The sequence below is a fragment of the Cheilinus undulatus genome, linkage group 15, assembly GCF_018320785.1.
Source record: "Cheilinus undulatus linkage group 15, ASM1832078v1, whole genome shotgun sequence".
NCBI lineage: Eukaryota > Metazoa > Chordata > Actinopteri > Labriformes > Labridae > Cheilinus > Cheilinus undulatus.
The window spans coordinates 13646333-13659070 of record NC_054879.1 but is presented as its reverse complement, the minus strand read 5'-3'; the positions used below and the strand labels follow the sequence as shown (position 1 = coordinate 13659070).

The following is a 12738-nucleotide window of genomic DNA, read 5'->3' as shown; positions in this document are numbered from 1 at the left end:
GGGGCAAATTTGGCCAATTAATTTAAGTCCATTAACAGGCCTTGTTTTAGTCTGACAGGCTTGGATTGTTATTCAGTCTGTCTCACAGCATTACAGAAAGGATCCCTGCAGAGACAGAGCTTTTTCCTTCAATAATAAATTTTTTTATGACTTCAATTACTCTGTTCAAAGCTACTAAACTTCATTGACAACATCAGTAATTTTTCTGCAGGAAGCACTTGTAGCTACATGTCTAGCTGTCCTGATCAGTTCATTTTAGTGATGCATGATACTGGATATTTGCCAATATTAATATGCAGATATTTGAAAATTCATTGTAGTCAATACTGATATTGGCACGAGTAAATAAGTGTAGTTCAGACCTAAGATTTTAGTCCTTTTAACAAACTTTAAGTTTAAGGAATGATGATGAACAAAGAAAAACACTTCAGGTGATGTAGGTCTGTTAGTCCTGCCTAAAACTCCACTAAATTATTTACATGTCAGTGGTAAATGTAACTTTTTGGATTTTTAGCTCATAATATTAAAGGTTTATCTTTAAATATTACATGTCTGCTTTTTATTTATCTTAACAGAGTCCAGCCTGTAAGTTTCTCCCTGTGTCGGCGCTTGCCAACTGAACATGTCAGCGGTCAGCTGCAATTCAAAGTTGAGCTCACATCGACCGGACCTGATGGTAAGTATGCCTCTCTTTATTTGAATTTAAAACAACTTCATGCTTTTTCTTTGAGTTTGTCTTTCTCAACAAAGACATACAAGTGTTTCTGCCTCCTGCAGGTGCCTCTCCTGATTCAATCATCGGCATGTCATCTCTAAACGGCGCTCCAGGGACTCCATCAGATGATGAGGACCTGCCCCATCATCTACCAGGAGTAAATATTGCAGCAGTGGTCTCTGCAGGTCCGTCTCCTACGGGCTCTCAAGGCTCACAGGGCATGTGGGAAGGCGGGGCCACGGCCTGTCCAGAGAAAGATCTGTCTTTTATTGGCGCTGATGCGAGATTTGTGGACGCTGAAAGTTTGTCCGGCCATGAGATGCTTCAGAGGTCGCTCATCGAAGGCCTGGATGCTATTGAGGCACCCAAAGGTCCTGGTGAAAGACCCCTAGGTGCTGCATCACCTAAACTGCGCTCTAGCTTCCCCACGCACACCAGACTCAGTGCCATGTTGCACATCGATTCAGACGAGGACGAGGAAAGGTCCGGGGCCAATGACATCACTCCAGTACCGCTGTCACCGCTGCTGATGAATGGAGAGCCTCCAGACATCCCTGATGAAGAAGATCCATTTCCTGAGATTCAGCGGGAGCCCGAGCAGCTGGAGCCAGCAGTGCTACAGGAAGAGCCGGGGGGTGCAGGTGCTATGACAGGTGATTTACCCCCTGAAGCAGTGGGGGCTCTGGAGATAGGGGCAGGTCTGGACTTAGAGGACGTTTTGGAGCCAGACGTCTTCTCTGAGGTGGATGAGACTCCGTTTACAGAAGCTGTGTCCCATAGTGCTTTACCAGAGGGTGGAGAAGTGCCTGAAGAGGGGAGGGGGCCTGCTGAAGACCCATTATCAGAGATTGACACCTGTTCCATGGCAACAGCCCAGCAGACTGTCGTCTCATCGTCAGAGAGCTGTCCAATCACACTGACGACGGCTGTGGTGAGTTCAAGATGGTTTTATCACTGTCAAAGATTTAACTCCCTCTTCACTTCACTATAAAAAACATTTCTGTCTCTATTACAGCTACATTAAGTGGTTAAACTTATGTTTATCTAAATACATTTTATTAGATTAGATTAGATCTGATTAGATACACTATCGTCCCCAGGTGGAAAATTTACCCTGGAAAAATAAGCAGAGAAAATATACAGCCCTGTTCAACTAGCATACAGTGAAAACAAACAAAATACAAGCCCTGCAGAATAAAAAATACAAAAAGCTACACATAGAATACAATGAAATAAGTTCTCACATATATGATTAGAAAAAGACAAAGTATAGAACACTATAGGTTAATGAAATAACTGAAATTACAGGCATACTTGTAAAATTAGGTACAAAATTGACTGCAGGACTGTGGATTCAACCACCATTTTTTGTGCTGTGAAAACAAAAGTTATATCAAGACACTTTACAAAGGACCAGCTGTACAAAGAGAGATGCATCAAGAGGAGGATACAAAAAAAGGGAAAGGATCAAGGCAAAAAAGAGAAAACAGGGATGCAAAAAGATTGAAGAGGGGGATGCAGAAGGAGAGAAAAGGGAAATGCAGGAAGAGAAGAGGAAGATGTGAAAAGAGAAGGGGGAGATGTTGGAATAAAAGAGAGGGGAGGGATGCAGAAAAATAGAAAGGAAGAATGAAAGAGCAAAAAGATGTAGAAAGACAGAAGTTGTGGTTGCAAAAAGATAGAAGAGGAAGATGCAGAAAAAAGAGAAGAAGATGCAGAGAAAAAGACAGGATTGGGATGACAAAAAAGATTGAAGATGAATATGTAGAACAAGAGAGGAGGGGAATGCAGAAAGAGAGAAAAATAAGATACCGAAAACTCAGGAAAAAGAAATACAGAAGAGAGGAGTAGAATTCAGAAAGAGAGAGGGAGATGCAGAAAATGGATGAAGATGATGCAGTTAAAAATAAAATAGAGGGATGTAAAAGAGGGCAAAGAGAAGAAACAGATGCAGAAAAGAAGAACAGGAATATGCTGAAAGAGAGAAGAGGGGCATTCAAATCAGAGGGAAGCAGAAGATGCAGACAAAAGAGGGATGCAGAAAGATAGAAGAGGGAAATGCAGAAACCGAGAGGAGGGAGATGCAGAAAGAGAAAAGGAAAATGCAGAAAAAAGAGAAGAGAGGGATGCAAAAAGATAGAATAGGAAAACTCAGAAAGAGAGAAGAGGAAAATGTAGGAGCAAGAAGCACTATAAAGAGAAGAGAGGGATGCAAAAAAGTTAAAAGAGGAAAATGAGGCGTTAGAGAGGAGGGGCGTACATAGAATAAGAAGAGGGAGATGCAGCAAAACAGAAGAGAGGTGCAAAAAGAGAGATAAGGAAGATATAGAAAGAGAATGGAGGGTGATGTAGAATTAGGGGAGGGTGAGATGTTCATAAATCCAGCCTAAACTTATTTTATCTGCACATTCTTCTCAAAATAACTTTGAGTGCCCCATATTTCTACTTTTTAAGGAAATATCAACAACACAATATGAAAGTAATGTAAATGAATCCTATCCCTGCGTTAGCTGGAGCTGTAGATGTGAAATATGTACCCAGGTAAAGCCAAGTCAGATTGGTTTCTCCTCAGCTATTACTGTTATTGACAAATGTGGAATCATCGGTCCCTCCTCTTCTTGATTTGATTCGTCAGTGAGGGGGAAGTGATACTGATAAGCATGTGGCTGTGAGAGAGCATCAAAAAAAGCTGAGAATGAGGGCACTTTTCACTCAGGACTAAGCTGTGGACTCAGGTCCTGCACAAGTTCAAGTGACTGCAGCTTTATAACCACAAAAGGATCTTAAATTTAAATCACATCATTTCAATCATTTTTTTTTTCTTTTGGACCAAACACATCATATTTTATTTTCTTTCTGGTACAACTGCTCTGTTCCGTATCTATATTTAAAATTTTTCTTTCTTTTTTTTTTTTTTTAATATCTCTGCGTTTTTTTATCTGAGAGTGACTGTGTATCTACAGTCCGCTCTGCTGTGACTGACTGAGCATCATTACTGTCCCCACAGCGCACACATTGTACTGATCAGCACTCTCCTCTGGGTCCTAGCCCCAGCTGTGTTTGTGTGACACTGCACCATAATACATTATTCAATACAAGCTGTTTGATGCATAGTTTCCCACTCAGTTAGTCAGAAATTATTTTGCATATTTTGAGATGTTGGAACAGAGTGTAAGTGTGAATCAGTGATCTCTCAGTTTTGAGTTTTTGGATTCTTAGACAAATGTCCTGTGATTGCTTCTGTGTAGCTGGCACGCCTACACACCAGTGAATATTTACATAAACTTCAACTTTTGTCAACTTTTCTTTTGTCTCCTTGGTGATGGAGCCAATGCTGCTTTGTGTAGTTAACTGACTCTATTTTCTTCACAGATATTTAATAGCAGTTGGTGTGAACACCTTGCATATGAATGCATCTGTTATTCACCAACTCCAGTTTAAAACACATCCAGAAAAACTGTCCATATCGGGCAGATTTTTATATGATTATCCTTAAGAATTGTATGATACCTTGCAATAAATTAAATTAATAGTAATATGGATAATTTCAATATATTTGGCACAAAATATATATTGAATTACTTTTCCTTAAGCAGCAGAAGGAGCTGTCTGCTTATGCTTCTCTTGTTCAGCATCAGTAGATAAAGACGAGAGGCATATATTTCTTTATTTCTTTATTTATTTGTTTAACCTATTATTTAACCAGGATTTATTCCCAGTGAGATACAAAAATCTCTTTTACAAGGGAATCCTGGCCAAGACAGCAGCATGCTAAGTTTCACATATATGACATTAGAGCAGGACATAGAACATAGGTTCCATCAATCAACAAATCAGCAGCTTTCAGCAGAAAACATGTGCACACACTGGTCAAATGTTCCCTAATTCTAGCTTTGAAATCCCCTAAACTAACACAACGCTCAAGTTTAAGATGACCCTGTAACTCTGACCAGGACGATGGAGCAAAAACATTAAAAAGCTCTTCGACCAAAGACAGAGCGAGTGTGAGGAATCTCATACATGATGAATCCATGAGAACGAAGATTAAAGCTACTGACAGCTTTTGGAGTCAATAAAGTAAAAAGATAAGAAGGTAATTCATGTTAAAAAGCCTTAAAAAGAAAGATATACCAATGTTCCCTTCTTCTATTGTATAAGAACGACCAACCAAGTTTCTCATATAGAAAACAATGATGGGTCTGGAAACCCAGATCAGTGATATATCACAAGGCAGCATAGTAGACTGAGTCCAACATTTTCAGAAAGGATAAGGTAGCATGCATGTAAAGAACATCAGCATAATCCATTACAGACAAAACTGTTGCTTGAATGAGTTTCTTTCTCGCAACAAAAGAAAAACAGCGTTTGTTTCGATAGAAGAAACCCAATTTCACCCTCAATTTCTTTGCAAGACAATCAATATGACAGTTAAAAGACAGATTTTCTTCTAACAAAAAGCCGAAGCACTTATACGTTTGAACACATTCAGTTGCCTCGTTGTTTAAGGTAAAAATCCGAGCACTGCCTTGATCTTGTGATTTAGACTGTGAGAAGCGCATCATTTTGGTCTTATTGGCATTAAGAACGAGTCTTAAGTTTTCTGTGGACAACATTAAAGGCCACCTGTAGTTTGTTTGTTGCACTTTCTAAGGAAGAGGACGATGCATACATGACTGTACCGTCCGCAAAGAAATTAAACTGTGCCTAAGTAACATTCATACACATGTAAATAATAAATAAAATTGGGCCCAATGTGGATCCTTGTGGGACACCATTTTGCATATTTAAAAAGCTGGATAACTGATGATCAGCTTTAACACTTTTCCATCTACCACTTAAATCATTTGCAAACCATTTTAGTGCTGCTGGGGAAAACCCGATATCAGCCAGCTTTTGTAATAGGACAGAGTGGTTAATGGTATCCAAGCTCTTTAGAGTCTATGGCATTTTTAATATCATTTAAAACCTTTGTAGCAGCAGTGACTGTACTGTGTTTCTTTCTCAATCCAGACCGCGGCTCTTTTAAAATGCCATTTTGTAACAAAAAACCTTTTAACTGGCAGAGACAATTGAAAATTTCTGTTTTTTGCTGTATTAGTTCAGCTTTATTCGACAAATATTCAAAAATATTTAGTCCAGTTTAAGTCCTTACTTTTAAGTTTAAATTTTTAGTCAAAACATTTATTTTTGTTTTTTGTCCAAATCTGCTACAGATCAAACTTGTGCGTTCTACACAGCTGGCAAAACTCTGTATCCCTGCTTTCTACAGCTGAAAGGCAGAAGAGCTACAGATTCATCCTACCTAACAGCTTGTGCTCTCTAATATCATGGATTTTGTCTGACTATAACTAAAATACATTTTAGTCTTATTTAGTTGACTTGATAAAAGCTAAAGTGACTTTTCGTCTGAGTTTTTGTCATCAAAGATCTGTTTTTAGCTAGTCCTAGTCTTCTTTTCTTTGACAAACTTTTTTTATCCAAGTCAATTAAATTAACATTAGACCTCTCCTCTAAACAATCATTTTAAACAAAGATGGAGTGTAAAAAGGTTGTTTTTGACTAAAATGACTCCAAAAAGCCACAACATTGGTAAAGTCACTCTCATGTAGTCTGTGCATTTCTCCATTGAGCCAACTTTCAGAGACTATACCTCATGTAAACAGCATGTGCTGTATTGAGGCATGATGACGCATCTGTGCTCAGTCCCACTTGGGCACAGAGCCGAGTGAATGCTGGTCTATGGGGGGTTCAGGGAGGGGGGACAAACAGGATTCTGCACAGTATGGGGCAACTGGCTACAATGTGAGTGTACGCTTAGTCTTTATAAAGCGTTCTGGGCTTTGTTGCCAGAAACAAAGTCAACATTTCTGTAAACCTGTAGTCTCCCAAAGAAAAATCTGAATGGGGCAAAATTACACCCACACTCCCGCCAATTAATTGGTTGTTCAGGTAAACAAAAGTGAGAAGAGAGAGAAAACCTTTACTTAATCTCAAAATCAGAGTATTCTGTGACAGGCTCCTCATGCCCCTCTGGTAGTCTAAATGATCCTAAAAATGAAAATTTTTAACATCATAATGCTGTTCTAAAATAACAGTTGACTCAGAGATGGACAGCTTTCATCCATATAATTTTAGCGATCAAGACACAATAACTATTTAGCTAACCTTGCAAAGCAGATGGATTTGTCTGACTCAATGTCTGTCATCAAGCAAATCCATTATGAAAAGCTCTAATCCACGTTTGTGCTGAGCAGAACACTGTTAAGACCAATCAGTGTCTTTTGAGGAAAACAAGGCGGCAGCTATGGGCGGGGTTTAGTTGTACTCAAAGCCGTTAGCAATGGCTGCCTCCAGTGCAGTGATTAGCTCAGATGTAGCTACAGCATTGCAGTTTTATCAGTACTGGATCACATTTTTGTATGAAATAAAAAGTAAAAACAACACTAAAAGCTTTTCAAGATTGAATAAGATGTTTTTGCTCTTCTCAATCAATCAATCATTGTTTGTATAGTGCCGACTGGTTTTCAAATTATTTTGATATCCCTCCTCTTGACAATTTATCAGACTAGTTTTCATTTTCTTCTACTTTTGCCATTCTCATTTATGTTAGAACATCACCAAACTGTAGACATGGTTCCAACTTTGGCTAGATACTCAGACAATGAGAGGCTAACATCAAGCTTTCAAATGGATCTGAGTACAGTATCAATGTTTCATAAGTATGAGTACTTAGCCATGGTATTTGCACCAAGACTTGATACTGGTATAGTAAGATAGCTACCTTAACTTATCTAACTTGTTTCTGTATTCTTGGGTCATCCTTTAGGAAGCAGAGGAGGGGGCAGAGACTGCCATCGATCCAGGGGGGGATGCCGCCTCCAGTATCCCACCGACCACTCAGGCTGTAGATGACGAAGGCGGTGGGCAAGTCAGCATCACTGAGGCTGGAGGAGAAGCTCCTCCCTCAAATGAGCAAGACCAGCTGGAGGAGGCTGTTGTGAGGAGGCTGAGCATGCAGGCTGCTGGGGGCGCGGTTGAAGAACAGGAAGGAGTGGAGACAAAGCCAAACGAGGAGGCGGGGTCTATGGATTCGGAGCAGGCCACAACGGAAACAGATGGAGAGGAAGGTACTTTTAGAGCCTTGAGCTTTTAAAGATCCACTGTTTTAGCAGAAGACTTTTGAATTTGTACAGAAAGTCAGACAGTTTTGGTTCTGGCACAACTTTAATATCCAAAAGGTGTTTTTCTAAATTTAAATTATATGTACAATTAAAACAATTTTTATAAAATGTTCTCCACACTGAAACAAAATCACATTGTTTTTTGGTTGTGTTTTGTGTTTAGGTTCACATGTCAACGGCCATCCTGTACGTTCGCTTCCTTCTGTACGTCATGACATCCACCGATACCAGCGTGTGGACGAACCTCTACCTCCCAGTGAGTGTGTGTGTCTGCATGCACCGTACTGTTTGTCTGTTGTATCTTGGTATGTCACTGTCTGGTTGTAGCAGTGAGTCTTTGTGTGTTTATGTTTCTCTGTTTACATTTATCTGTTTGTCCATACATGTCCATTTATTTGAACCCAAAGTAATCCTAGCTAAAAAAAGGTTGAAAATGACTTGATGTTGACTTGAAACATCTTGGTGACAAATGGTGGGTAAATTATGTAATATATTTAAACAGTTTTGTTATCCCAAAGCATTAAACACCCTCTGTGTGTCACTTCTTCATTTCTTCTCAGACTGGGAGGCTCGCATTGACAGCCATGGCAGGATCTTCTTTGTGGATCACGTGAACAGAACTACCACATGGCAGCGTCCCACCGGACCTCCTGCCCCACAGGGTCTGACCCGATCCAACTCTATTCAGCAGATGGAGCAACTCAACCGCAGGTTTGCTATTGCATATTTTTCTCACATCATGCAGATCAAATAGGCATAATATTTAATCTCACTTCAACAAGAGTTAACATCAGTGGTAGTGCTTTTAACAAATAGAGATCAAAATATCTGCTCAAAGATGTTTTCTTCTCTGTAAGGGGTTCTCTATCAGTTAAACAGGCAGCTTGATTTGTATCTGTTGCTCTGAAAGTGACAAAGATAAGCAAAAACTTTTAAAACAACAAGAAAAGAAGACATATTTCAGTAAGGAATGAAAAAAAAATAGCATGTGCACAATGAACGAGTAGTGAAACTTAACTCGTATAATAACAGCCATAACAACTAGTTAAGTTTTTGAGTTCTTACACCCATCCTTAGATTAGACCTTACTTTCGGACATCTACAAAGACCCAACGTTAATTAGTTAATTGAGAATGCACAGTATTATTGGCTTACTGTCAGTATTGACAGATACCTTAAAAGGTAATCATCAGTAATATCATAAACGAGTACATAGCCATAGCCAACGAGCCATATGTTTTGGCACAATGTATGAATGTACCAAAATGTTTCACTTTAACTCAAAGCATTAAGATAGTGGAAAAGCAGAACCTTGTGTATAATAGTCTGGGTGTCATCAAAGTTGAGTTTGGAAATGTGAGATTTTGGATATCAATATCTAATATTGTGCATCCTTAATAATGGTATACCACAGGCGCTGATTTAGCTCAGTTGGTAGAACAGACACCCATGTACAGAGTCTACAGTCCTTGACTCACTGGTCATAGGGTCCAATCCTGATCCCAGCACTGGCAGTTGCATATGTTCCCCCCTCTAACTCCTGGTGTATCCTGTCTCTCTTCAGCTGTCTTATCAAATAAAGGCAAAAGCCTAAAATAATCTTAATTATTAATCCACCATGAGCACAACACTTAACAACATTTAGGAACATTATTGTTGCAAAAAACAAACATCTTTAACTTGGCAGAAACATGGAGCAAAACAAAAAAAACTGTTCATTGTTTAAGTCAAAAGACTCATTTCTCTTAAATACAGGTACCAGAGCATCAGGAGGACGATAACCAACAGTGATCGGTCAGAAGACGCTCCGGCTGACCTGCTGCCTGAACCAGAAAGTGAACTGCTGCCTCATTCCATCTCTGGTTAGTATCAGCAGGGAAACATTAATAGTAAAATTACAGTTGAGATTACAAGAGCTCTGGGTTCATTTGATGAATAACATGACTCATCATTTGAAAATAATGAGTCTGAAAAGGCTATTATTTTCACACAATATCTCAGGATGGCAGAAGTCTGTGGAGGTGTTTTCATTTACTTCCTGGACACAAAGCTGAGTTTTTAATAACAATATTTGTTGCATTTTCTTCAAATAAGATGCTTAGCTTCTTTGACCAGTGTGTGTTGATTTTGTTACAGAATACAGACGAGAGAGTGCAGTCGCTCACTCTAGTGGTCGCTCGCGGCTCTCCCTGCTGCTTCAGTCACCCAGCGCCAAGTTCCTGTGCAGCCCTGACTTCTTCACCGTGCTGCATTCAAACCCTGTCAGTTTCACATGCTTCACTTTGTGTTATCTGTGACTCTGTGCTCTTGTTTTTATATGGAGCTGTCTTAATGTATGCACCCCGCATTGCTTTTATATGAGGAGAGAAATTTTGATGAAATCTCAGCCAGTGCAATTTATGATTTAATGCTGCTGTCTGGGGGATGGAGAGGTCAACATTTTCCTGGAAGCTTGCATTGTCTTTATGTGCAACACACATCACGAGAATGTAATTGTTTGTAACTGCAACATATAAAGCCTGCAGTACATCTTTAGCTATAGATAAAAATGACATATTCTTGTGTACACTGTGACATATTATCTATCCCTTGTGAGTGTTTTTCTCTTGTCCCCCTCCTGTCACTCTGTGATAACGTCACCTGTCCATCCTCTCCTGCTCAGAGTGCCTACCGCATGTTTACGAGCAACACCTGCCTGAAGCACATGGTCAGTAAGGTGCGTCGGGATGCTCACTACTTCGAGCGCTACCAGCACAACCGCGACCTCGTCACCTTCCTCAACATGTTCTCCAACAAGCAGCTGGAGCTTCCCCGGGGCTGGGAGATGAAGCACGACCATACTGGGAAGGTGTGTGTTTGCATCTGTGACTTTAAATCTTATTTGAGTGTGTCCTTAAAATTTGATCTTTTAGTCTTCAGATATTCTGATTTTTACCGTGAAGATGTTTTCATGCACAAACAGTGGAGTTTTTTATTATCAAGATTGTTGCTATTTACATCTTAATCCTCAGCCTTTCTTCGTGGATCACAACTGTCGCTCTACGACCTTCATCGACCCACGCCTGCCCCTCCAGAGCTCTCGCTCCACTGGGCTGCTGGCCCACCGCCAGCACCTGAGCCGCCAGCGCAGCCACAGTGCCGGGGAGGTGAGAGACTAGCCCCCACTGCACCACTTGTCACCTGGAGTCAACTTAAAGCTAGCAGAGACACTGCAATGTTTATAGTGGCAGGGACGAAGGAGAAGAAAATGGTTAGTGTGTTTTTGCTTTGTGGGCAAAGGAAGAGGCATTATCCTGCTGTAGAGAGGCCGTCAACCAAAGACAACAGTGCTCCTTAGCATGAATTGATTCATGACCTTTCCTTCATTTGTTGTCCTACATTCTACTGAAATTTAGACTAATACATTTTCTTCAAAGTAGTCAGGATACCATAGACCATAGATTCCGGTTAGTTCATGAGTGGAAAGATCTTATTCCTGTATCATGAATCTGTCCCAGAACTAGGATGCGACCTGAACTGTAGTGCCTCTTTTTGTCACAGGTCGTGGACGACTCTCGCCAACCCAACCCGCCCGTCATGCCCCGCCCCTCCAGCACCTTTAGTGGCTCAAGAAGTCAGTACCAGGACGTGGTACCTGTGGGTAAGTCAGGCAGAATCAGGTTCACACATGGATCAATGCAAAAACTATCATAAGGACATAATGTAAATTCACAGACATAAAAACCTGTTTGGCACTTTCTCCAGCCTACAATGATAAGATAGTGGCATTTCTACGGCAACCCAACATTGTCGAGATCCTACAAGAACGACAACCTGAGCTGGCCAGGAACCACTCACTCAAGTATGTCTTTGTGGTTTTCCTCCTTCTACTTTATGTCTCACTGCTTTGCCCCTTCTCCCCTCCTCTTTCTCTTCCTTGGCAGCCCTCCTCCATTATCATCATCATCATCATCAGTCAACCTGAACGCTCAGTTAACCTTTAAACCTAATGGATTGTGTCACTCTACCCCCTAATGTCTGTGTCTGTTTCTCTGTGCAGGGAGAAGGTGCAGTTTATTCGCAATGAGGGAGTCAACGGGCTGGCTCGTCTCTCCAGCGACGCTGACCTCGTCATGCTGCTGAGGTGAGGCCTTTACTGTGTGTGTGTGTGTTTGTGTGAGAGTACATGTATGAGTGATTACAGTGATTACAGGTCATTTTGACCACCTCCTCTGACACACATCCTATTCCTGTTATATCCTCCTGTGCTAATGCTTTGCTGTTCTTATACATATTTATTCAAACAACAAAGGCTCTTTAGATATTTTCATGCCTCTGTGACATAGTTTAGCTCATTGTAGTTGTAGCATCCTCCATTAATACATTTGTCATGATGATTCTTTAAAGGGGGGATAACTTGGAGAGTAAGAAGGAACATTGTTGTCTGTTTTCTTCTGTGATGTATTATGGACTTTGCATTTGTTTTTCTTGAGCAGAGATAAATTTATCCATCCAAAAATAGAGCATTGCTACCCTTTTATGTTCTAATGTTGTAGTTCCCAACTGGGGTCTTGAACCCTGGGGGGGGGCACCAGAATTTTCAGGGTTTTAAGGCTTCATCTGCTCTGAGGTCATCAAAATAAGATTAACAAATATTAACTAGAACCATGATAAAAGACTTTTAAGATAGTTTTTACAAATGCCGTTTGGTAAGAAAATTGAAGGTTTTATTCAGAAATTATTCAGATTGATGTTGATTTTTGACACACGTGTTACTTTGTTGTGTGAGTCCCAGGCAGAGGTGGAAAGTAACTAACTACATTTACTCAGATTACTGTAAGTGGGTTGTGTTTTGGGGTACTA

At 40.4% G+C, this 12738-nt stretch overlaps 1 protein-coding gene across 1 annotated transcript in view; it reads left to right on the top strand.

The window, feature by feature from the left end:
- hecw2a (HECT, C2 and WW domain containing E3 ubiquitin protein ligase 2a) overlaps positions 1-12738 on the top strand; it is a 78140-nt gene that overhangs the window by 38138 nt on the left and 27264 nt on the right. Inside the window, exons 8-19 of the mRNA XM_041806445.1 lie at positions 576-676; positions 778-1646; positions 7542-7842; positions 8060-8152; positions 8457-8607; positions 9652-9758; positions 10033-10157; positions 10559-10744; positions 10908-11042; positions 11437-11536; positions 11641-11737; positions 11936-12019. Of these exons, the coding sequence (XP_041662379.1) occupies positions 576-676; positions 778-1646; positions 7542-7842; positions 8060-8152; positions 8457-8607; positions 9652-9758; positions 10033-10157; positions 10559-10744; positions 10908-11042; positions 11437-11536; positions 11641-11737; positions 11936-12019 (2349 nt within the window). The remainder of the gene's footprint in view (positions 1-575; positions 677-777; positions 1647-7541; positions 7843-8059; positions 8153-8456; positions 8608-9651; positions 9759-10032; positions 10158-10558; positions 10745-10907; positions 11043-11436; positions 11537-11640; positions 11738-11935; positions 12020-12738) is intronic.